This window comes from Papio anubis, chromosome 6 (genome assembly GCF_008728515.1).
Source record: "Papio anubis isolate 15944 chromosome 6, Panubis1.0, whole genome shotgun sequence".
In the NCBI taxonomy this organism is placed as follows: domain Eukaryota; kingdom Metazoa; phylum Chordata; class Mammalia; order Primates; family Cercopithecidae; genus Papio; species Papio anubis.
In genome coordinates this window covers 33,114,258-33,137,650 of record NC_044981.1, presented here as the reverse complement: position 1 = coordinate 33,137,650, position 23,393 = coordinate 33,114,258, and the positions used below count along the sequence as shown (strand labels likewise).

At 42.9% G+C, this 23,393-nt stretch overlaps 1 protein-coding gene across 1 annotated transcript in view; it reads right to left on the bottom strand.

Moving 5' to 3' along the window:
- The window catches only part of UHRF1BP1 (UHRF1 binding protein 1), an 81,016-nt gene extending 58,022 nt beyond the window's left edge, over positions 1-22,994 (bottom strand). Inside the window, exon 1 of the mRNA XM_031667055.1 lies at positions 22,656-22,994. Within this exon, the coding sequence (XP_031522915.1) occupies positions 22,656-22,699 (44 nt within the window). The 5' untranslated portion in view covers positions 22,700-22,994. The remainder of the gene's footprint in view (positions 1-22,655) is intronic.
- Between the last annotated feature and the right edge of the window lie 399 nt (positions 22,995-23,393).

Here is a 23,393-nt window from a genome sequence, read left to right as displayed (position 1 = left end):
GATTAACAAACTTTTTCTTAAGTAGGTCCAGGGCTAATTTACCACCATTCCAGCAGTGACACCCGGTCTCTAGCAACATGCTGACAAGAGACCACAGAGGATACTGTGCCATCAGGTCTAAGATTAACCATACAAGCAAGTAATCACCAAAAGCTGAACAACACTAAACAACCAAGAGTTCTTCAAGCACTCGAAGGACTGCTGATGCTGCATGCATGTCTGCTGGACCACCATGAGCGGTTCTCCTGTGACTGTAATAATGATATAACATATATATGCTTTTTCACTTATGAGTTTACTTTTAGGAGTCAACAAAAAAATGCATATTGCCTTATTTAAGCTTCTCAAAAAAGGCAGTAAGAATTCTTTAACTGATTTTGCCTGCATTTTAGAGCAATACCAAAGAATAGGTTTTAAAAAAAATAAAAGATGGCCGGGCACGGTTGCTCACGCCTGCTAGTCCCAGTACTTTCGGAGGCCAAGGCAGGTGGATTGCTTGAGCCTAGGAGTTTGAGACCAGCCTGGGCAATGTGGTGAAACCTCATCTCTATTAAAAATACAAGGACTAGTTGGGCATGGTGGCACACCTGTAATCCCAGCTACTTGGGAGGCTGAGGCACGAGAATCGCTTGAACCCGGGAGGTGGAGGCTGCAGTGAGCTGAGATCATCCCACTGCACTCCAGTCTGGGTGTCACAGCAAGACTCTGTCTCAAAAAATAAAAATAAAAGATTTTTTTAAACATCACGTGATCTGTCTGCTTCGGCCTCCCAGTGCTGGGATTACAGGTGTGAGCCACCACGCCCGGCCTGCTTTTTAAAAAATGGGCCTGACTGTTGTTGGGTAGGGTTGGGGAGGTTTGCTCAGTCAAGGAAACCACAGATCTGAGAATTATACAAGAGACCCAAGTTTCAGCTCTCTCATCACCTGGAGGGGGAAAAAAAGCTCAAACTCTCTGCCTATAATGGAGTACAACTGGGTTAAACTGCAGCAATGTGATGATAAAACCAATTATTCCAAGTCACCTTCAACTGCCAGTCTAAAATTCACAAACTGCAACCAGATACTGAATTCTTGAGAATCATTATGTTGTATACCTCTCTTTCTACACCCCACAGTCCCTGGCAAAAAAAAAAAAAAAAAAAAAAGCATTTGTGTTCCTAATTGAGGGTAGTATCATTGAGAGTCCAAGGGCAGCTAAAAAGGCTAATGGCAGCCTGCTATTTATTCCACTTAAAGTATGTGGGAAAACATTTTCTGGCCATCTGTTACTGTTACAGAGTGTAAAAGCTAAGATGAAATCAGGTTGGAAAAACAGATTTTGATCAAGTTTCATTTCTGCCAGAGGACTGCAATCTGCCAAAGAGACTACAGGGAAAGGCTCTCAGATATCTTTGTGAAAATGTACCACAATGTTGGGAAGTGAAAATTCTTAGATTTGCAGATTCTCAGAATTTCAGAGCTAGAAGGAATCTTAAACAATTGTTTAGCCCAAATCTACATTTGCCAATGAGGAAACAAATGGCCAAAAAGTTTAATGACTTGCCCAAGGCTCACAGCTAGCCAGTGGTAAAGATGGAACTAAGTAAATAACAGAAATGGGACTCAACCCAGCATTCACTCAACTCTCACAATACCCTGCCCTCTGTAATTCAGAATCTTTTATTGCGAATAATAGGGTCAATAAGTTGCAACAGTCAGGCGGCTTCAGCTCTGAGAAATTGAACCCTCCTGGGAGAAATAAAAAAGTTTACAAATACACTTTGCTTCCTTCACCATTTTTTCCATTGAGGAGGTGATCACAGCCAGAGCCTTGGCTTCTAAGCTTCCTACCCAAATCTACAGCAAAATATTTTCACTGCTAAGCCACACCACAGGCTTCCCTTTAAACAAAGATATAACACAACACTGAAGCAGTTGATTTGGATAGCAGGATTCTCTCCATCATCCAAACAAAACAAATCAATCACTAATATAGCTAATGCTATTTCATCCCAGATAATCTGATAGAATAAGCCATTCAATCTTAGAGATTTGTCCTAATAGATTTTACTCTCAAAACTTCTTCATTGGCCAGGTGCAGTGGCTCACACCGATAGTCCCAGCACTTTGGAACTGCTCGAAGCCAAGAGTTCAAGACCAGCCTGGACAACAAAGCGAGACTCTGTCTCTACCAAAAAAAAAAAAAAAAAAAAATTAATTAGCTGGATGCAGTGGCTCATGCCTGTAGTCCCAGCTACTCAAGAGCTGGGGTGGGAGGATCCCTTGATCCTTGGAGGGTGTAGTGGGCTATGATGGTGCCTCTGCACTCCAGCCTAAGCAATAGAGTGAGACTGTGTCTCTAAAAAACACTGCGTGACAATATTACATGCCTTTCTTAGGAGAAAGTTCTTTACTTCTAAATTTTCATTTGTTGTTTACAATGTTGGGTTTTTTAACTGTTGTGTTATTTAAGGTGCAATTTCCATACAGTGGCTCATCTTTCATCTTTTTTTTTTTTTTTTTTTTTAACATTTTCGTAGAGATGGTCTCAATATATTGCCATGGCTGAACTCCTGGCCTCAGGAGATCCTCCCATTTCAGCCTCACGAAATGTTGAGATTACAGGCGTGAGCCATCGCACGTGGCTATGACTCATATCTGAACTTTCTATTTTGTTCATCTGACCTATATATACTTATGCCAATACCACACTGCCTTTAATACTGCAGCTTCATTTTAAGCATTAAGAAATCCTTTGTGTTCATTTGTTCAGATTATTCTGACCATTCTAGGTCCTTTTCATTTCCATATAAAATTTCAAATCAGCCTGCCTATTTCTGTTTTTTAAAAAATCTGCTGAAACTGATTGGGATTGCAGTGAATCTTAGCTCAATTTAGGGAGACCTGACATGTCAACAATAATGAGCCTGTCCCTGTCCCTGAACATCATACATATTGAATGTTTATTTGCATTTCTCTAGACTGCCAATGTCGCCACGTACAGTCTATGTTTGTGTGTGTAAGTTTCAATAAATTTCATAAAAGTTTGGAAAAACTTTTGGAGATTTGTGACAACTTGAAAAAACTTGCAGACAAACCTCATAGCCTAGAAATATTTTTTAAATTAAGAAAAGGTTAGGTACATCATGAATGCATAAACTATATGTAGACACTAGTCTATTCTATCATTTACTATCCTAAAGTTTATACAAATCTATTTAAAAAGTTGAAATTTATCGAAACTTAAGTGCACAAATACTTACAGACCATACATGACACTATTTGCAGTTAGGAGAAATGTAAACAAATATAAAGATGCAGTACTAAATGATAACTGGCCAGGCACAGTGGCTCACACCCGTAATCACAGCACTTTGAGAGGTCCAGGCAGGAGGACTGCTTGAGCCCAGGAGTTTGAGATCAGCCTGGGCAACATAGTGAGACCCGTCTCAACAAAAAAACAAAATAATTAGCTGGGCGTGGCGGCACATGACTGTGGTCCCAGCTACTCAGTAGGCTAAGGTGGGAGTATCGGTAGAGGCTGCAATGAGCGATGATCGTGGAATGCACTCCAGCCTGGGTGACACAGTGAGACCCTGTCTCAAGTAACTACTAAATAATCATAACTGCATAAAATTAACTGTAGAACATACTATACTGCTGTAATAATGTTGTAGCCACCTCCTATTAATACTGCAGTGAGCTCACGTGTTATGAGGATCTGCTTAAAACGTTGTCTTATGTCATCTCAGCAGAGCGGTTCATCTCTCCAATAAATTGCATATTGCAGTAAAAAAGTGATCTCTTGTAGTTCTTGTGTACATTTCGTGATGCTTAGTGCAATACTGTAAACCCTGAATAACACCATGGGACCCACACGAAGTGCCACTAGTGATGCTGGAAATGCTCCCAAGAAGCAAAGGAAAGTCATGACATTATGAGGAAAAGTTTAATTGTTTGATATGTTCTATAGATTGAGATCTGCAGCTCCGGGTACCTGCCACTTCAGAAAGATGATTCATCTTGTAAACAGATGATGTAAACTTGTGGAATGCATAGATTTAGTATAGTACTGTAAATGTACTTTATCTTCCTTATGATTTTCTGAATAACATTTTCTTTTCTCTGGCTGACTTTATTGTAAAAATACAATATATAATACATATACAAAATATGTGTCAATGAACTGTTTGTCATCAGTGAGGCTTCCAGTGAACAGTAAACTATTAGTAGCAAGTTTTTGGGCCAGGCACAGTGGCTCATGCCTACAATCCCAGCACTTTGGGAGGCCAAGGCAAGTGGATCATATGAGGCCGGGAGTTGGAGACCACCCTGGCCAACATGGTGAAACCCCATCTCTACTAAAAATACAAAGATTAGCCGGGCATGGTGGCACACTCCAGTACTCGGAGGCTGAGGCAGGAGAATCGCTTGAACCCAGGAGGTGGAGGTTGCAGTGAGCTGAGATCGCAACACTGCACTCCAGTCTGGGCAACACAGCAAGACCCTGTCTAAAAAAAAAAAAAGTTTCTGGGAAGTCAAAAGTCATACATGGATTTTCAACTATGCATGGCGACTGGTACCCCTAAACCCCACTACTGTTCAAGGGTCGACTGTCTTTCATTAAGAACTTATTAATCTTTGTTCACAATGAATATTGATCTGAAGTTTTTGTTTTTGAGACAGAGTCTTGCTCCATTGCTCAGGCTGGAGTGCAGTGGTGCAATTGCTGCTTACTGCAGCCTCAACCTCCTGGGCTTAATCAATCCTCCTGCCTCAGCCTCCTGAGTAGTTGAGACTAGTGGCATGCGCCACCACGCCCAACTAATTTTTTAATTTTTTGTAGAGACAGGGTTTTGCCATGTCGCCCAAGCTGGTCTCAAACTCCTGGGCTCAAATGATCCTCCCTCCTCAGCCTTCCAAAGTGCTGGAAATACAGGGCTGAGCCACCAAACCTGGCGGTCTGAAGTTTTCTTTCCTTATAACATCTTTGTCATGTTTTTCTTACCAAGGTCATGCTGAATTTATCAAACAAGTTTGGAAATATTTATTTCCTAAAATAATTTCTGTAAAATGGGTATTATTTATTTCTTAAATGTTTAAAAGAAATCACCAATGAAACTATATGAGCCTTTATTCAAATAATTTTGTGCGTTTCACTTAAGTTATTGAATTTATTGACAAAAAGATGTTCAGGCTAGGTGCAGTGGCTTACACCTGTAATCCTAACACTTTGGGAGGCTAAGGCAGGATGGTTCTTAAGTCCAGGAGTTTGAGGCCAGTCTGGGCAACATGAAGAAACCCTGTCTCTACAAAAAATAAAAAAATTAGGCATGGTGGCATGCACCTGTAGTCCCAGCTACTGGGGAGGCTGAGGTGGGAGGATCCCTTGAGCCCAGGGGGTCAAGGCTACAGTGAGCAGTGACTGTGTCACTGCACTCCAGCCTGGGCAACAGAGTGAGATCCTGTTTCAAAAGAAAACAAAAAGATGTTCATCATATCCCTTAACATCTTTTTAACATCTGTAAGATCTATAATGATATCCCCTCTTTCACCGCTGACAATATTTATGTTTTCTCTCTTTTTTCCTTGATCAGTCTTGCTAAAGGTGAACTAAATTCATTAATCTTTTCCAGAAACAAAACAATTTTTGGTTATATTAATTCTCTGTTTGCCCTGCTTTTAATTTCACTGATTTCTTTTTTTTCTTTTTTTTCTTTTTTTTTTTTTGAGACGGAGTTGCAGTCTTGTTGCCCAGGCTGGAGTGCAATGGCGCGATCTCGACTCACTGCATCCTCCGCCTCCCAGATTCAAGGGATTCTCTTGCCTCAGTCTCCTCCAGAGTAGCTAGGATTACAGGTGCCCACCACCATGCCCAGCTAATTTTGTATTTTTAGTAGAGATGAGGTTTCACCATGTTGGTCAGGCTGGTCTCGAACTCTTGACCTCAGGTGATCCACCCACCTTGGCCTCCCAAAGTGCTGGGATTACAGTCGTGAGCCACCATACCCAGCCCACTGACTTCTATTCTTATTATTAGACAGAGTCTCACTCTATTCCCCAGGCTGGAGTGCAGTGGTGCCATCTCAGCTCACTGCAACCTCTGCCTCCCAGGTTCAAGCGATTCTCCTACCTCGGCTTCCCAAGTAGCTGAGATTACAGGTGCCTACCACCACACCCAGCTAATTTTTTCTATTTTCAGTAGAGACGGGGTTTCAACATGTCGGCCAGGCTGGTCTCGAACTCCTGACCTCAAATGATCCGCCCACCTCAGCCTCCCAAAGTGCTGGGATTATAGGCGTGAGCCACCACACCCAGCCTACCTTTTCTATTTTGACAGATATTCCCATATTTCTTTCATAGACATGATATGGATTTACATTCTCAACAAATCTAACTCATTGCATATATTTCCCACACCCATGGCAGCTGTCTAGCCCATGACTTGCAGCACTCTCATTTACTGCCATTCCAATACTGGGCCAGTTGAAAGGACAAGGATTCCCCAGAGGTTCTCTTTTCTTAATTCTCAACAGTAGCCTTGCTGAACATTCTAATTCCCTCCTCTAAGCACAAAGACTTGCTAAAACCTACCCTGTTTAACTGAAGTCCTAATAACCTGTTTGGCTTGAGCCAGTCTTCTTTCCTAGAAGTGAATACCTTCAGGCCAGGCGCAGTGGCTCACACCTTAATCATTCTAGAATTAGAACTCAGAGCTCCTCAGTGACTCTATCTCAGAGATAGCAACCCTCTACCCGCTTTCAATTATTTGACCATTCAGCTCCCATAGTGGTTAGGGCTCAAATTCTTTCCCTACACTAGTCCTGAAGATACTATACCTCTTGACTCACGTATTGGCATGTCTCACTTTGTTAGGAACATTTCTTGTCGTCCTAACAGTTCCCTTAATTTCCTTTACTTCCATTTCTTGACAATTCCTAAACCTACATCTAGGACAATAATTGATAAACTGTGAATATTAGACTCCTAGTGTTAAAACCTACATGCAGGCTCTAGATTACCCCAAGTGAAAATGTACTTGCTAATGCTCAGAAAAGGAAGGCCTATTCCACTAACAGGCATTGCTTATTATTCACTATTGGATAAGAATAAGTTATCTGCCAGGTGCAGTGGGTCATGCTTGTAATCTCAGCACTTCGGGAGGCCGAGGCAGGTGGATTACTTGAGGTCAGGAGTTCGAGATCAGCCTGGCCAACATGGTGAAACCCTGTCTCTGCTAAAAATACAAAAATTAGCTGTGTGTGGTGGCAGGAGCCTGTAATCCAGCTACTCGGAAAGCTGAGGCAGAAGAATCACTTGAACCAGGAGAAGGAGGTTGCAGTGAGCCAAGATTGCACCACTGCACTCCAGCCTGGGTAACACAGCAAAACTCCATCTCAGGGGGAAAAAAAAAAAAAAAAAAGAATAGGTTATCCATGTTACTGCCTCAAACAGCTATTTAGAGAAGTGTAGCATGTATCTTTGAAAATTGCCCAAGGAAGAAACTGAGGATAAGAAAATTCATAGAGTAAGGCTGTCGTTAATTTCTGAGCGGAACCAACCCTAACTTTGACCAACATGTATGCTTATGTTAAGCGGCAAAGACTGCGCAAAATGAGCTCTCTTTTACATATGGTGGTGAAAGAAACGCCCTGTCAGACCTCTGAGTTGTTTCACCTGGGCAAATGATTGCATGAACACATACCTGAGAGCAGCACACTCAACTGGCTAGAGTAATGGCCTCAAACCACACAAAAGAACTGTGGAGGATACAAAACAGAATTTAAAATAAAAACAAAGGTCTCTAACCCTAAGGACTAGGAGATCCTTAAGAGCAAGAACTGGGAAATGTAGTCTATGTCAAACATAAAGTCTAGGAAAAGGATGCTCAATTAATACTTAATGACTTGATAATAATACAAAGCAAATAAATGGTAATTGCCAAATAGGTGGAATGAGCTATCCATCAATCCATCTACATTCTTCTACACATTGCAAACCAACTCTAATATGTCTGATTAACCAGACTTGTTAAACTAGGTTTAAGACTATCATCTGTAAATATGAAAATAAATCTCTTTGTGAGGTTGAGGTAGAAGGCACACTCTTCCCATTAGAGATAATTAGGTGTGCAAAGTGCTTAAAAATGTGACAGAGAAATAAATACATTTTAAAAGCCCAGTCTAGAAGTTTTATAATAAAATTAGGTCGGGAGCAGTGGCTCAAGCCTGTAATCCCAGCACTTTGGGAGGCCGAGACGGGAGGATCACGAGGTCAGGAGATGGAGACCATCCTGGCTAACACGGTGAAACCCTGTCTCTACTAAAAAATACAAAAAAACTAGCTGAGCGAGGTGGCGGGCGCCTGTAGTCCCAGCTACTCCGGGCGGCTAAGGCAGGAGAATGGTGTAAACCCGGGAGGCGGAGCTTGCAGTGAACTGAGATCCGGCCACTGCACTCCAGCCTGGGCGACAGAGCCAGACTCCATCTCAAAAAAAAATAAATAAATAAAATAAAATTAACATCCAGGAAAAATGAAAAGGATGCTATTGTGCTGAGAATAAAAATTATTTTTAAAATAGCTAATATTTAATAATTGCTTACTTTATTCTAGATACTGTTCTAAGCACTTTATACTTTTTCTTTTTTTTTTTTTTTTTTTTTTTTTTGAGATAGGGTCTTGCTATATCACCCAGGCTGGTCTTGAACTCCTGGGCAGGCTCAAGCAATCATTCTACCTCAGCCACTTGAGTAGCTGAGAATACAGGCATGCACCACCACACCCAGCTTATCTTTTTTTTTTTTTTTTTTTTGAGACAGAGTCTTGCTCTGTTGCCCAGGCTGGAGTGCAGTGGCATGATCTCAGCTCACTGCAACTTCCACCTCCCAGGTTCAAGCGATTCTCCTGCCTCAGCCTCCCAAGTAGCTAGGATTACAGGCGTGAGCCACCATGCCTGGCTAATGTTTGTATGTTTAGCATAGATGGGGTTTCACCATGTTGGCCAGGCTGGTCTCAAACTCCTGACCTCAAGTAATCCACCTGCCTCAGCCTCCCAAAGTGCTAGGATTATACGTGTAAGCCACCATGCCCAGCCATCCAGCTTATATTTATACTTTTTTTTTTTCTTTTGAGTCACGATCTCACTCCGTTGCCCAGGCTGAAGTGTAGTGGCACAGTCACGGCTCACTAAATCCTTGACCTCTCCGGCTAAGGTGATCCTCCCAAGTAGCTGGGACTACGGGTGTGTGCCACAATGCCCAGCTAATTTTTTTTATTTTTTGTAGAGATGGAGTCTTGCTATGTTACCCAGGCTGGTCTGGAACTTCCGAGCTCAACCCATCTTCCCACCTTGGCCTCCCAAAGTGCTAGGATTACAGGTGTGAGCCACTGTGCCCAGCCTATACATTTTAAATTAATGTATTTCTCTCAATGACCTCATGATGTAAAAGATTACTATTATCGCCACTTTATATATGAGAAAACTGAGGCATAGAAAGGTTAAATAACTTGCCCAGGTCATAGAGCTAGTAATTGAAAGAGCTAAGATTCAAAATCTGGCAGTCTGGCTCAAGAACCTGCAGCCTGGACTAAACCATACAATCTCCCTGACTTTTAAAAAAGTCAGCACAGGTGTAGAGGTTTGGAGATGTTTCAGTTGCCTCAGATCAAAGGCAGTAGCAACTGAAGGCAGCAGGGAACAAGCTGAGCCCTATCTAGATGCCTTGGCATAGTACAAAAGGCCTCTATGATCTAGTTTCTGTCTTTCCAATATCATTTCTAGCTGTGTTCCACCCTCGAACCCTACATTCGAGTGATACAGAACCATATGCAGTCTCCTAAATGCACCCTGCTGCTTCTCAACTCAGTACCATTGTTCATGTGGCTCCCTCTGCCTGGCATCACCTTCTTCCCCTGTCTGTGCCACTCCCCACTCCAACCCCCCAGCTCTGCAGATACTTCTTAATGCATTACTGGGCTTTATGCTTACAGACCTACTGGCAGTCAGGTCCTTTAACAGAAACCTTGTCTCATTTGTCTTTGAGTTCCTACTGCTTGGCAACCAATGGCAGATGGGCAATAAAGTTTGCCTAAATAATTAATGAATAAATAGTCTCCAAAACAGAGTCCTCAAAGGTAGCTCAGGGTCTGGGTCCAGCTGACAAAAAGGATACACTACCTGAACTCTCCAGCCCAGGCACCTGGGAAGAGCTGAGACACTACCTACAGATGTGTATCCAATATTCCTGCAGCAAACCTTCCTTAAAGAGGCGAGGAACCTCACCTGGGCTCAGGGGACTAAGGAGCCAGAGGCTGCCTGAAAGGAAGACAGTGTGGGGATTTACTGAGGCTCAGCAAAAGGATATACATACCACTATACACTGCAAGGCCTCTAACTTCATATCAGCCTCTGTGAAGACACTTTCTCAAATGAAATGTGTTCCTCAACTGCAGCCCCTTCTTTCATCCAAGTTTAAAGAAATATTTAAAAAAGAAAGAAAAAGAAAAAGATTTATCTGAGAAGGAAAAATGAATGTTTTCAGCATTGCCGAGGAAAGCACCGAGACAGATGACCAGAAGCAGTCAGCTTGGATTAACTTATTCCCTCCTTATTTGGATTTTCTACATATTAGAACTCTTCAACTTTCAAATGACTGATACATACCATGCTCCCCAGACCCATGTCCTGTCCCCACTGCCATAGAAACCATTTTGGAAAAACAAAACAAACTGGGAACTTTTGGAGTATCTGTGGATTCAGAAGCTGTGAAAGTAAGGGCAGCTTAGGAGAGCAAACCTAGTAGGACATATTCTGAATTAGATCTGGTTATTTATTTGGTGGCATTCCTGCTCCAACATATGTTCTCTACTTTTCCTCCTGACTTAGTTGAAATCTTATATCCTAAAGATTTGAGGATTCTGGTGAAAAAGTAAGGAAAACTGAGCATGCAGACCTGAGCAGGTTGGGGGTACGGTAGCAAAGCACTGAGGGCAAAATCAGAGCAACTGGGGGCATGAGAAAAGAGACCTCCAGAGGTGAGGAAGAGACACATAGTAGGGAAAAAAAGAGAGTGTACAAGAGCAAACTTCAGCTGTTTCAAAATTTTATACAAAAGAAATTTCATACTAAGTCAGCAGTTTTCAACCCTAACAGACTCAACTCCTTTATTTATTTATTTTTTTTACAATGCCTCTCTTAGTTACTAAAATTATTATTCTTTCTTTTTTGATACAGGGTCTTGCTCTGTCACCCAGGCTGGAGTGCAGTGGCGCGATCACAGCTCACCGCAACCTTGACCTCCCAGCTCAAGCAATCCTCCCACCTCAGCCCTGCAAGTAGTTTGGACTACAAACACATGCCACCATGCCCCACACCTAGCTAATTTTTGTATTTTTTGTAGAGACAGGTTTCACCATGTTGCCCAGGGTGGTCTGGAACTCCTGAGCTCAAGCGATCCGTCCACCTCAGCCTCCCAAAGTGCTAGGATTACAGGTGTAAGCCACTGTGCCCAGTCTCTCAAGTGATTTTTTTACATATAATATAACCTACTTACTTACATAATTTCAAAAAAAGTAAAATGCAATGTCCAAAGTATAATATAAAAGGAAAATAATTTACAATAAAATCATTTGTATTTCAACATGTAAGTGCTCCAACACCACTGTACCAGAAGACAGAGTTGTCAGATGTTTGCATGCAAATGTGGTATCACCAGGATTTGAACTACTAAAAATGCAGTCAGGCCAGGCACGGTGGCTCACACCTGTAATCCCAGTACTTTGGGAGGCCGAAAAGAGAAGATCACCCGAGATCAGGAGTTCAAGACCAGCCTGGCTAACATGGTGAAACCCAATCTCTACAAAAATAAGCTGGGTGTGGTGGTGGGTACCTGCAATCCCAGCTGCTCGGAAGGCTGAGGCGGGAGAATCGCTTGAACCCAGGAGGTGGAGGTTGCAGTGAGCCAAGATTGCACCATTGCACTCCAGCCTGGGCGACAGGGTGAGACTCTGTTTCAAAAAAAAAAAATCATCTGGACTTGGTGGCGGGCACCTGTAATCCCAGCCACTCAGAAGGCTGAGGCAGGAGAATTGCTTGAACCCCAGGAGGCAGAGGTTGCAGTGAGGTGAGATCGCACCATTGCATTCCAGCCTATGCAACAAGAGCAAAACTCTATCTCAAAAATAAATAAATAAATAAATAAATAAATAAATAAATAAATAAATAAATAAAAATGCAGGCATACATAACTTTATCATATTGGTGATTCCAATACCAAGAGTAACAGCATTTTCCAAAATGGTGACAAACTCTTGGTAAAGTTCAAAACAATCTTCCCTCATGGTAGTTTCCTAAAATATTCACTATAGTTTAAAGCTGTGCAATACTTTGTGCTTTTATGTAAAATAGAGTTAGATTCTAAGTTCATTTAATCTATACAGTTGATTCAGCTACATAAACATCTAATGACATTCAAAAGTCAAAAAAGACAAGGGACAATCCTTCTTTATGTGAGATTATTCCATATACTGCAGGACATGGCCCTCCACTCACCAAATGCTAGCCACAACCCTCAATCACTGTGACAACCAAAAACAGTCCTTGATGAGATACGATGATCTAAAGGACCTTACTCCAAGCTCCTTCAAATACAGTTCCCTAACAACCAAGACCCAGAACTTCATACAGTAAGTTTATGTGGCTTTTGCAGGCTAATGTAGGGAACTATTCAACATTACGTCACTATTTCTACTGGACTACACACTCCAAATTTCAAACTTAGAAATAACTGCTGGGAACACAGTAACACAGTACTTCTGTCAAGTCTGACTTAAATACATTGATTGCCATCAATGCCTCCACAATTTTTTAAAACAATAGGCTGGAATCCAAGCTACATATAACCAATGTACTCTAAAGACCAAGCATACATGTAAAAAGACTGCTGTGTAGGCAAATGAAACAACAGTCAATTCAACAAATATTTTATAAGATATCTAGGCCTAGCCAGGTGTGGTGGCTGTAATCTCACGCCTGTAATCCCAACACTTTGGGAGGCTCAGGTAGGTGGATTACTTGAGGCCAGGAGTTTGAGACCAGCCTGGCCAATATGGTGAAACCCCATCTCTACTAAAAATACAAAAAATTAGCTGGGCACGGTGGCATGTGCCTGTAATCCCAGGTACTTAGAAGGCTGAGGCATGAAAATCGCTTGAACCTAGGAGGCAGAGGTGGCAGTGAGCCGAGATCGCATATATATATATATATGCCTTATTTTTGTGACAAATAGATACTAACTACATACCCTTTACCTAAATTACTAAGATGTATTATTATTTTACACTTTAGTTTTCTGCTTTACTGTAGATACTGATTGATTCTACTGCTTATAGATACTGGGAAATGTTCTTTTCCAGTATTTATCTGTATTCAGCACCAGTACTTTAATGTGTGTTCACAACCAGTAGCAAATACTTGCCCTCACCACACAGTTAAAAGGTCCCTTAAAGATATGGGATGAACTGGATTTCCTTGTCCTCCCCTCCCTACAACCGCCATTACTCCCCAAGTCTAAGGTTCTCCGAGTTCTGAATTTCAACCATGCATTCTCACTACATATATCTTCTCCCACTTCACCCACTCAACGCATCCTCAAACTTTCGCATTTCAAAGCAGCCAAGACACACAATCCCTGCTATTTTAGAGGACACACTACAGTGGGTATAGAGAACTCAGCTTTCTTTTCAGTAATCAATGCCATACTCAGATTATTCAACCAGGTTCTGCATTAGGTAAGGGTACCTAAATAACCTCTAATATTTTTTTCACCCTAATAAAGTATGTTATCTTCTTAGACTTTGTATAAGTAAATCCTCTAAAGGACCAACCCAGTATATATATTTCAGCTATTTCAGCTACGCTGAGGTCAAAGTTTCCTCCTTGAGGTATGCCTTGCCATGGAAAAAAAAAAAAAAAAAAAAAGATAAATAGGAACAACTTTGGTTCCTTCTCTGCACAAGCATCAGTGCAAAAGCATTAATCTCAACCTCTCTGTACTGAAAGACTAAGAAATGTAATTTCCAGATATTTAAATGTCTAAAGAATTAGACATCTGGAAAAGTCTGGCATAACCTTGAAGATGATGAAAAAAAAAAAAAGCATTATCTCCAAAAAGTAACAGTTATCTCTCTTAAGCTACTCTAATAAGATAAATAGTAATGGTTATTGTTTATGGAATACTTTTCCGGGACCAAGGAGATTTATACATTTCTAATTCCCAAAACATTATGCATTATTATGCCCATTTTACAGATGAAGAAACTGAAACTTGGAGAAGCTAAAAAAAACTTGCTGAATGTCTAGCTTAGAAGTAGCAGAATCAAAATTCACAGCCACCTTTTGGAATCCAAAGCCTGGTTCTTTCTGCTATATTGACATGCTTCTCAATTTTTCAAAGCAGGTAATTTTCATTACTGTAAACCATATATTATGCTGTTGTATGTCAAATACATACTACAGTGCTGCTTTGAAAATTTTATTGCTTTTAAATACTTTTTTTTTTCCCAGACAGGGTCTCACTCTGTCACCCAGGCTGGAGTGCAGTGGCATGATCTTAGCACACTGCAGCCTCAGCCTCCCAGGCTCAAGTGATCTGATCCTCCTGCCTCAGCCTCCCAAGTAGCTGGGACTACAGGTGCAAACCACCAGTCCTGGCTATTTAAATTTCCATATCTTTAATAAAGATAAAATGCTATGCTAATGGGGCAAGATTACAAAGCAAGTATGAAACTATTTCATTAATATCTAGGGTAGCCTAGGCCCGGCATGGTGGCTCATGCCTGTAATTCCAGCACTTTGGGAGGCTGAGGTGGGTGGATCACTTGAGGTCAGGAGTTCGAGACCAGCCTGGCCAACATGGTGAAACCCTGTCTCTACTAAAAATACAAAAATTAGCCAGGCCTGGTGGTGGGCACCTATAGTCTCAGCTACTCAGGAGGCTGAGGCAGGAGGATCACAGGAGCCCAGGAGGTGGGGGTTCCTGTGAGGCAAGATCATAGCACTGCACTCCAACCTGGGCAACAGAGCGAGACCCTGTCTCCAAAAAAACAAATAAACAAAATCCAGGGTAGCCTAAATATCAAATATTTAACAAAAACCCAAATGCCTGGAGAACAGGCCCTCCTTTCTCTTAATCTACGTGATTGTCATTTTGACAGAGGGCTGAGCATTACATCCAATCCAAGTAAGAAATGTTATAGTTAATGGTCAGAAATAACCCTAATTATTTTCATTGTACCTTTGTAATATGAACATTACTCCAAAAAAGATCTTACGTTTTCAAGGTTCTGACATCTGCTTGTGAGTAAAATTTTAAATACCTCAGAATCTAAAAACTGAACTGACAGCAAAAATAAAATACCTACCTGGTTTACCACAGACAAAGTGAAAAAAAAAAAAAAAAGAAAGAAAATTAAAAATACATTCACCAGAATGGCTACAATGAAAAATGCAAAGCACTGGGAAGGATATAAAATAATCAGATCCCTCACACACTTCTGGTGGAAATGTAAATTGGTATAGCCACTTTCGAAAATGGTTTAGTGTATTCATTAAAGCTGAACATATACATATTCTACAACCTAAAAATTCTACCCTACATGTATTTCCAACAGAAATGTGTACATTTGTTTAAAGGACATGTACTAGAATGTTTCTAGCAGCACTGTTCATAACAGCACTAAACTGGTAAACTATCCAGAATTCCATCAACAGTAAAATGTACAAGTAAACTGAGGTATTATCACACAATGAAATGCTACACAGCAATGAAAAATAGAGTCTACAACTTGATGCAAAATATGGATTAATCTCACAAATGTTGCACTACAGAAGTCAGACATAAAAGTATAAATATAATTCCATTTACATAAAATACAAAATTGACAAAACTAATCTATGCTGTTAGAAACCTGGACACTGGTTACCCTTCGGTGGAGGTAATGACTGGAAGGAGACACAGGGCAGGGTGGGAGGCTTCTCAGATGCTGGTAATATTGTTTCTTCAGGTGGCTGCTAGTGACATGAGCATGATGCTGGTAATATTGTTTCTTCAGGTGGCTGCTAGTGACATGAGCATCGTCAGTTTGAAACACTCAATACATGAGAGGCATTATGGCAGCAGAGGGGTTGAAGAGCACAGCTCTGGAATTGGAATGCCTGCATTTGAATCTCTCTATCACTTACTAGTTACAACTTTGGGTAGGTTATTTAACTTTTCTGTGCTTCCTTTCTTCATCTATAAAATATGCCTAATATGTACCTCACAGGCTATTACGAGGACTAAATTGTCTTAAGATTTGTAAAGTGCTTGTTAGCCCAGTGGGTTATTATTAAATACTTGCTAGGTAAATAAAAGTGCTTTATTCTGAAGCAACACAAGAAAATGAGAAAGGGAAACAGAAACACAGGATTTAACTATTACTAGAAAATGCATGAAATAATTATTTTGGAAAAGAACGTGATAATAACTACAGTCTAATGTAAAAAGAACATGACCTGGAAGCTGTGACTAGTCCGACAAGTTTCCACCTAAGTGGACCTTGGAAAAGTAACAGCCTCTCTGAGCCTGGAATTCCTCACTGTCAACCGGAGCCTGGCCCTGATGATCTCTAAGATCTTTGCGGCTCCTCAGTGCTCATCAAGATGATGAATGGAGGCAGTCATCATGAACCAAGAGGGCTAAATTTGCAGTCAGGCTCTCTTATTCTCCAAAAGAAATGCTGAAATCTTCTATGCCTCTGAATTTCGTCTAACATGTTTTTAAAATATCTATCATGTCTATCAGCCGTGTCTCTATCACTGAGGTTCACATTTCCTGCCGTCATTTAAATAAATAATTAAGGCTCCTGATGGGTTTTTTAAAAAGAGCCGGCTGGGTTTCTGTCATCCATGCCATCACAGTGGCCCGAACTTCTTTGGCTTCGTTATATAACGACTCTTTATTAAACATCTATTTATATGTCAGGCACTATAATAAAAACTTTATCCCAAATGTGCCAAAAAAAAATCGGATATGTATTATTCTTCCTCCTTATCTTTTACAGATAAGAAAACTAAGGCTCAGGGCCGGGCGCCGTGTCTCACGCCTGTAATCCCAGCACTTTGGGAGGCCAAGGCAGGCGGATCACAAGGTCAAGAGATCAAGGCCATCCCAGCCAACATGATGAAACCCCCTCTTGGTGTTGGCAGCCGCCGCCGCGCCGCCGTCGCTCTCCAACGCCAGCACCGCCTCTCCTCGCGGAGCTCCAGCCGAAGGAGAAAAGGGGGTAAGTAAGGAGGTCTCTGCACCATGCTGCCCGCAAATCGACCGGTGGTAAAGCACCCAGGAAGCAACCGGCTACAAAAGCCACTCGCAAGAGTGCGCCCTCTACTGGAGGGGTGAAGAAACCTCATCGTTACAGGCCTGGTACTGTGGGGCTCCGTGAAATTAGACGTTATCAGAAGTCCACTGAACTTCTGATTCGCAAACTTCCCTTCCAGCGTCTGGTGCGAGAAATTGTTCAGGACTTTAAAACAGATCTGCGCTTCCAGAGCACAGCTATCGGTGCTTTGCAGGAGGCAAGTGAGGCCTATCTCGTTGGCCTTTTTGAAGACACCAACCTGTGTGCTATCCATGCCAAACGTGTAACAATTATGCCAAAAGACATCCAGCTAGCACGCCGCATACATGGAGAACGTGCCTGTAGTCCCAGCTACTCGGGAGGCTGAGGCGGAGAATGATGAACCGGAGGCTGGACGCTTGCAGATGAGATCCGCCACTGCACTCCAGCCTGGGCGACAGAGCGAGAAAAAAAAGAATCCACTATGATGTGGGAAACATTTATCTTTCAAAAAATTCTTCTTCCTGTTATTGGTAGTTCCTTGAACGTTGATTTTTTCCATACCAGCCGGCACTTGGCATATGATTGGCGAGTGGAAAATAGGGGACAGAAATCGTATTGGTGGTTTTCCATTTTCACTAGGTGAATTTTAATATAAATGTAGAGGCGGAAAGCATTAATGCAAGTTAAATGTTTCAGTGAACAAGTTTCAGCGGTTCAACTTTATAATAATTATAAATAAACCTGTTAAATTTTTCTGGACAATGCCAGCATTTGGATTTTTTTAAAACAAGTAAATTTCTTATTGATGGCAACTAAATGGTGTTTGTAGCATTTTTATCATACAGCAGATTCCATCCATTCACTATACTTTTCTGAGTTGTCCTACATGCAAGTACATGCTTTTAATGTTGTCTGTCTTCTGTGCTGTTCCCGTAAGTTTGCTATTAAAATACATTAAACTATTAAAAAAAAGAAAGAAAGAAAGAAACCCCGTCTCTACTAAAAATACAAAAATTAGCTGGGCATGGTGGTATGCACCTGTAGTCCCAGCTACTCGGGAGGCTGAGGCAGGAAAACCACTTGAACTCGGGGGGCAGAGGTTGCAATGAGCTGAGACTACACCACTGCAAAAGGATGCCCTGCTGATTAGTGGCAGGACTGGAAGGTGAATCTGGCATGTTTGGCTTCAGAGTCCATGCTCCTTCCATTAACGATAGACGCTTGACTTTCTTTACAATCTATCATATTTCTTCTTACTTGTATAATGAAAGATCATTAGCTTAGGTAATCTAAAACAAGAAAAACCTAATTTAGTAAAAAATCAATTTTGAATATTTTTTAAATGATTACTTTGTGTTTCTAAGAAAAGGTTTCTTCTAAGGTCTATTTAAATGAATGCTGGGCATTAAAGCTATTTGCATTGAGCAGCAGTCATGCAAACCATGAGTTAAAGCCTTTAAAAGACATTTATATTTCTTCCCTGCTGCATCCCCAGTGCCCAGATTAGTGCCTGGCCTAGGGTAGGCATTTAAGAAAAACATATTGAATACCATTCTCTTCAAATCTTGTTTACCAAAATACTCTACTACTAAGGAAGGTGCATTCCAACAAGATACTTTATCATCTGAAAAACTTCATGCCCCAAATCAGCATAATATGACTAACTGGTATATCCTCTCTGCTGTGGGCCATTCTCCTCTAAGTCAAATGGCACTGTCATCACCATCAACAAGTAACTACCAAACACCTACAGTATTTATTTAATACAGTATATCTTTATTTAACTTGGTATGCCTTCCCTTCTCTCTCTTTCCCCATCACACTTGGGAAGCCACAGAGTCATAGTTCCTCCCCAGGCAGGCCAGCCCGTATGTGGTAAAGACTACACAGAGACACAAATGTCACATGTGATTAGGCAGCTTTTCCAAGCTAAACAAACACAAAAGCCCCAAGAGTTTGGCCTTTCCCCCAACAAAACTCATAACTTACCACCTCTTCCTGCAGCCCTGAAATTGCAACTGTAACGTGACCTCTTCCTCAGTCCCCTGCCCAATGCTGAGAAAATCAGAAATTTTCCCCAATGTCTGTGATACTTATTCCTACTTTATCTATTATTTTAAAAAGGCACTGTGTTCACCAAGGAATGTGTAAGAATATACTGCTAAAATTTTTCTTTACAAACTGTATGTTCAGGCTGGGCACAGTGGCTCACCCCTGTAATCCCAGCACTTTGGGAGGCCGAGGCAGGACCTCTTGAGGCCAGGAGTTCAAGACCAACATGGGCAACATAGCAACTTGGTCTCTACAGAAAATTTTAAAAATTAGCCAGGGGCATGGTGGTGCATGGTCTCAGCTACTCAGGAGGCTGAGGCAGGAGGATCATTTGAGCCTGGGAGGTCAAGGCTTCAGTGAGCCATGATCGTGTCACTGCACTCCAGCCTAGGCATAAAGCAAGATTCCGTCTCTAAAAAACAAAAACAAGGCTGAGCGCGGTGGCTCACGCCTGTAATCCCAGCACTTTGGGAGGCAGAGGCAGGCAGATCACGAGGTCAGGAGATGGAGACCATTCTGGCCAACATGGTAAAACTCCATCTCTACTAAAATACAAAAAAAAAAAAAATTAGCTGGGCATCATGGCACACACCTGTAGTCCCAGCTACTCAGGAGGCTGAGGCAGGGGAATCTCTTGAACCCGGTAGGTGGAGGTTGCAGTGAGCTGAATTCGCACCACTGCACTCCAGCCTGGCGACAGAGTGAGACTACATCTCAAACAAAACAAAACAAAACAAAACTCTATGTTCATAGGAGTGCACAGAATATCTGTGCACTACAGAGAAAAGTGTACCAGAATTAGGTTCTGTTCCATTACCTTACCTTCCTATGCAACTTGGGCAAGTCACTTAACTTCTCTAGGCTTTGGTTTCCTCAGCCATAAAATGAAGTATGGAACTAGATCAGGGATTATTCATCTAGTTCCAGGATGCCTTGAGGGATTCAGGCATGTGCTTCAGAAGTTTATAACTGCTCCTTCCTCTCAAACTTATATAAAAATCACCTGTTTGCATATATGAATTTTTCCAGAGACAAGATCTATAGCTTATATCAAATTGTCACACAAATTGTGATCCAAAAAATAACCATACCTGTTTTACTGAGCACATACTGTATGTTAGGCACTGGGTTAAGTCCTTACATATATTAATTCATGTACTACAATAACCTATTTTAATTTTTAATTTTGTGGGTACACAGTAGTGTATATATTTACGGGGTACAGGAGATGTTTTGATGCAGGCATGCGATGTGAAATAATCACATCATGGAGAACGAGGTATCCATCCTCTCAAGCATTTACCCTTTGAGTTACAAACAATCCAATTACACATTTTATCTTAAAACATACTAGTTTTTTTTTTTTTTGAGACACAGTCTTGCTCTGTCACCTAGGCTAGAGTGCTGTGGCACAAGGCTCACTGCAACCTCCACCTCCTGGGCTCAAGCAATCCTCCTGCCTCAGCCTCCCAAGTAGCTGGGATTACAGACGTGTACCACCACGACAGACTAATTTTTGTATTTTAGTGGAGACAGGGTTTCACCATGTTGGCTGGGCTGGACAAATAGTAGGTCTTATTATTCTTTTTTTTTTTTTTTTTTGTACCCTTGAAGTAGATACTGTTCTTATTCCCGTTTTAGAGAAAGTAAATCAGAAAGAACCCAGGCTCTTAAACAACAATGCTATGATAAGTGAGATCATCTCTAAGCCCTAAAATTCTATGTCCTTTCAAATTATACAATTCTCTATTCCATTCTGCGATCTTTGGTCATGCCCCAAATACTACTATATCTTTACACAAAACAACCAGACTCATGGAACATCTAGATTACTATTACCTGAAAAAGAATATATTACGTTAATCTGAGTAAAAGGTCCAAAGGCACTTCCCAGCACCAGCCTCCAATGTGCAATTTTTCTTTTACTACGTTGTGATTAACCAAAAGATGGATCTGGGTCTAATTACTAATTAAAGTCTCAGATCAAAGTAACAGTAAATAAGCTAGAGTGTCAGCCAGGAAAAGGGGATGCAGTGGCAGGAATAGCATCTCACATACCGCTTACCAAAGCAATGAGAAGACACAGAAAGAAACATCAGTGCAAGCCTGGGTGTCCCATGTTGACCGACATCTCCCCTCACCCCTACCTCCTGAAAACCACTGACCACTGTGCCTCCAAGCCCTGGATCACTCTCCACTTGAGATACAAAGGCTGATTAAGGTATTAACCATCACCAACTCCAGCATGGAATAAGGAGTGAAAACTAAGTGAAACCTAGCTTCCAATTTTTGTGGCCACTGGTTCTGACAACCTGCCACCGGAACACGGGGTTCAGCAGTCACTCGGCTACATCTGAAAACTGTTTTGCCGGCCAGCCTCCTCATGCCAAATTACTCAGAGACATAACATTGCTTAATAAAAGGCTGCAAAGCTGAAGCGGACGTTGTTGGTTCTTTTCACAGGCTGTCAAAAAACCTCCACATCTTAAAGGGAAGGTTGCGGAAACTTTATCCCCAACTCTCATGACCTTTCTCCAATTAGGCTGTGTAATGAAAAGAAAAGCAAAAGAGGGAGAAAGAAGTCCAGAGGAACGGCCCTGGGTGCTGGGCTTTTCCAAAGGTGATGCAACAGGGTCAGACAGAAGAGGAGGAGGTGGTGGGAGCTCCTGGGAAAGAAAAAACCAGTCTTGGTGTTGGAAATCTAAGGGGAAACGGCTTAGCAGGACTGGTGGCAGCGTTATTTAGAACGGGCAGGGGCACAGGATCTGGGAGAGGAGGGCGGTCAGAGGCCTGGAGGAAGGGGCACGGGCCCAAAGGCAGGAGGAAGCAGAGAGAAGACAGCTGGTTCGGGCAGGTAAGGGTGGGCTTCGTGGGGGCCTCGGAAAGACGGTCAGGGGAACACAGGATGACCTGCTCGGAGGTGTGGGAGGTGGGGACAGCAGGCCAGGAAAGCCCTTGAGGTGAGAGAAAAAGTCCAGGGGGCTGTTAGGGTGGGAAGAGACTAGCGGCACCCGCGCCAGGGCAGGAGGGCCCAGCGCAGGGGAAACACAGAGCGGCGACAACGCTGGGTGCCGGCGGGCGCGGGGTGCAAGCTGTCCGGGCTCGAGTTAGGCAGGGCTGCCACGGAGTCCCGGCTCCGGGCTGGAGAGAGGGAGACTGGGCCCGGAGCGCGGCGTCAGGGAGGAGGTCGGAGAGGGTTAGGAAGGGCCCGGGACCGCCGGGGACCGACGCTGGCGCTCTCACCGGGACAGGTGTTTCAGGATCTGCTTCTTAATGATCCCGGCCATGCCGGAGCCGCGGCCCGCGTGGAAGGCGGGTGGGCGGGCAGCTGTGGCCTCCTCAGTAGTGGAGAAGAGGCGGCCCCCTCACCTCGCAGCGGCGTGAGCACCGGACACAGCCGCCGCAGACGCCATGGCGCTTTCTCGCCCCTGTTTGGGCGCCTGGCGCTCCGCCACGATCCCACCCACCTGCGCGGCGCCGCGGCCGCCGGCCCAGAACGACGCGAAGATCGCGCGCCACCCGCCGGCCTTGCTTGCGGCGGCCAGAGGCGCTCGCGGTGAGGGGCGGTGGCGCGCGCAGCGCGGGGGCGGGCTGGCTGGAGCCTCCTCCCTCCGCGCTCCCATCTGCCTCTCCGGTCTGAAAAGCTTCTTTCTCCTCTGAGGGGTGTGCGGTTCCTTTCGCACCCGGCAGTCGCCTTGAAGCCTAGGAGAAAGGCGGGGTAGTTGTAATTTTTGCAGAAATTCGTTAGGTCATTGCGCAGCTCCCGGATGCCAGCGTCCGCCTCTCCTTTATTTCCCTCACACATTCACTCAGTAGTTGTTGAGCACCAGCTGTACTCCAGGAATCAGGCTGGGGACTAAAAAGTAGTATGAAGGACCTCACAGACCCGTAGATGGGAGACGCGAACCAACCGCTGCGGTCAGCCGCGAAGGGCTTTGTGCTGCAGAGCTGGGAGGGGGGCGCCGTCACCCTCTTGGTGCC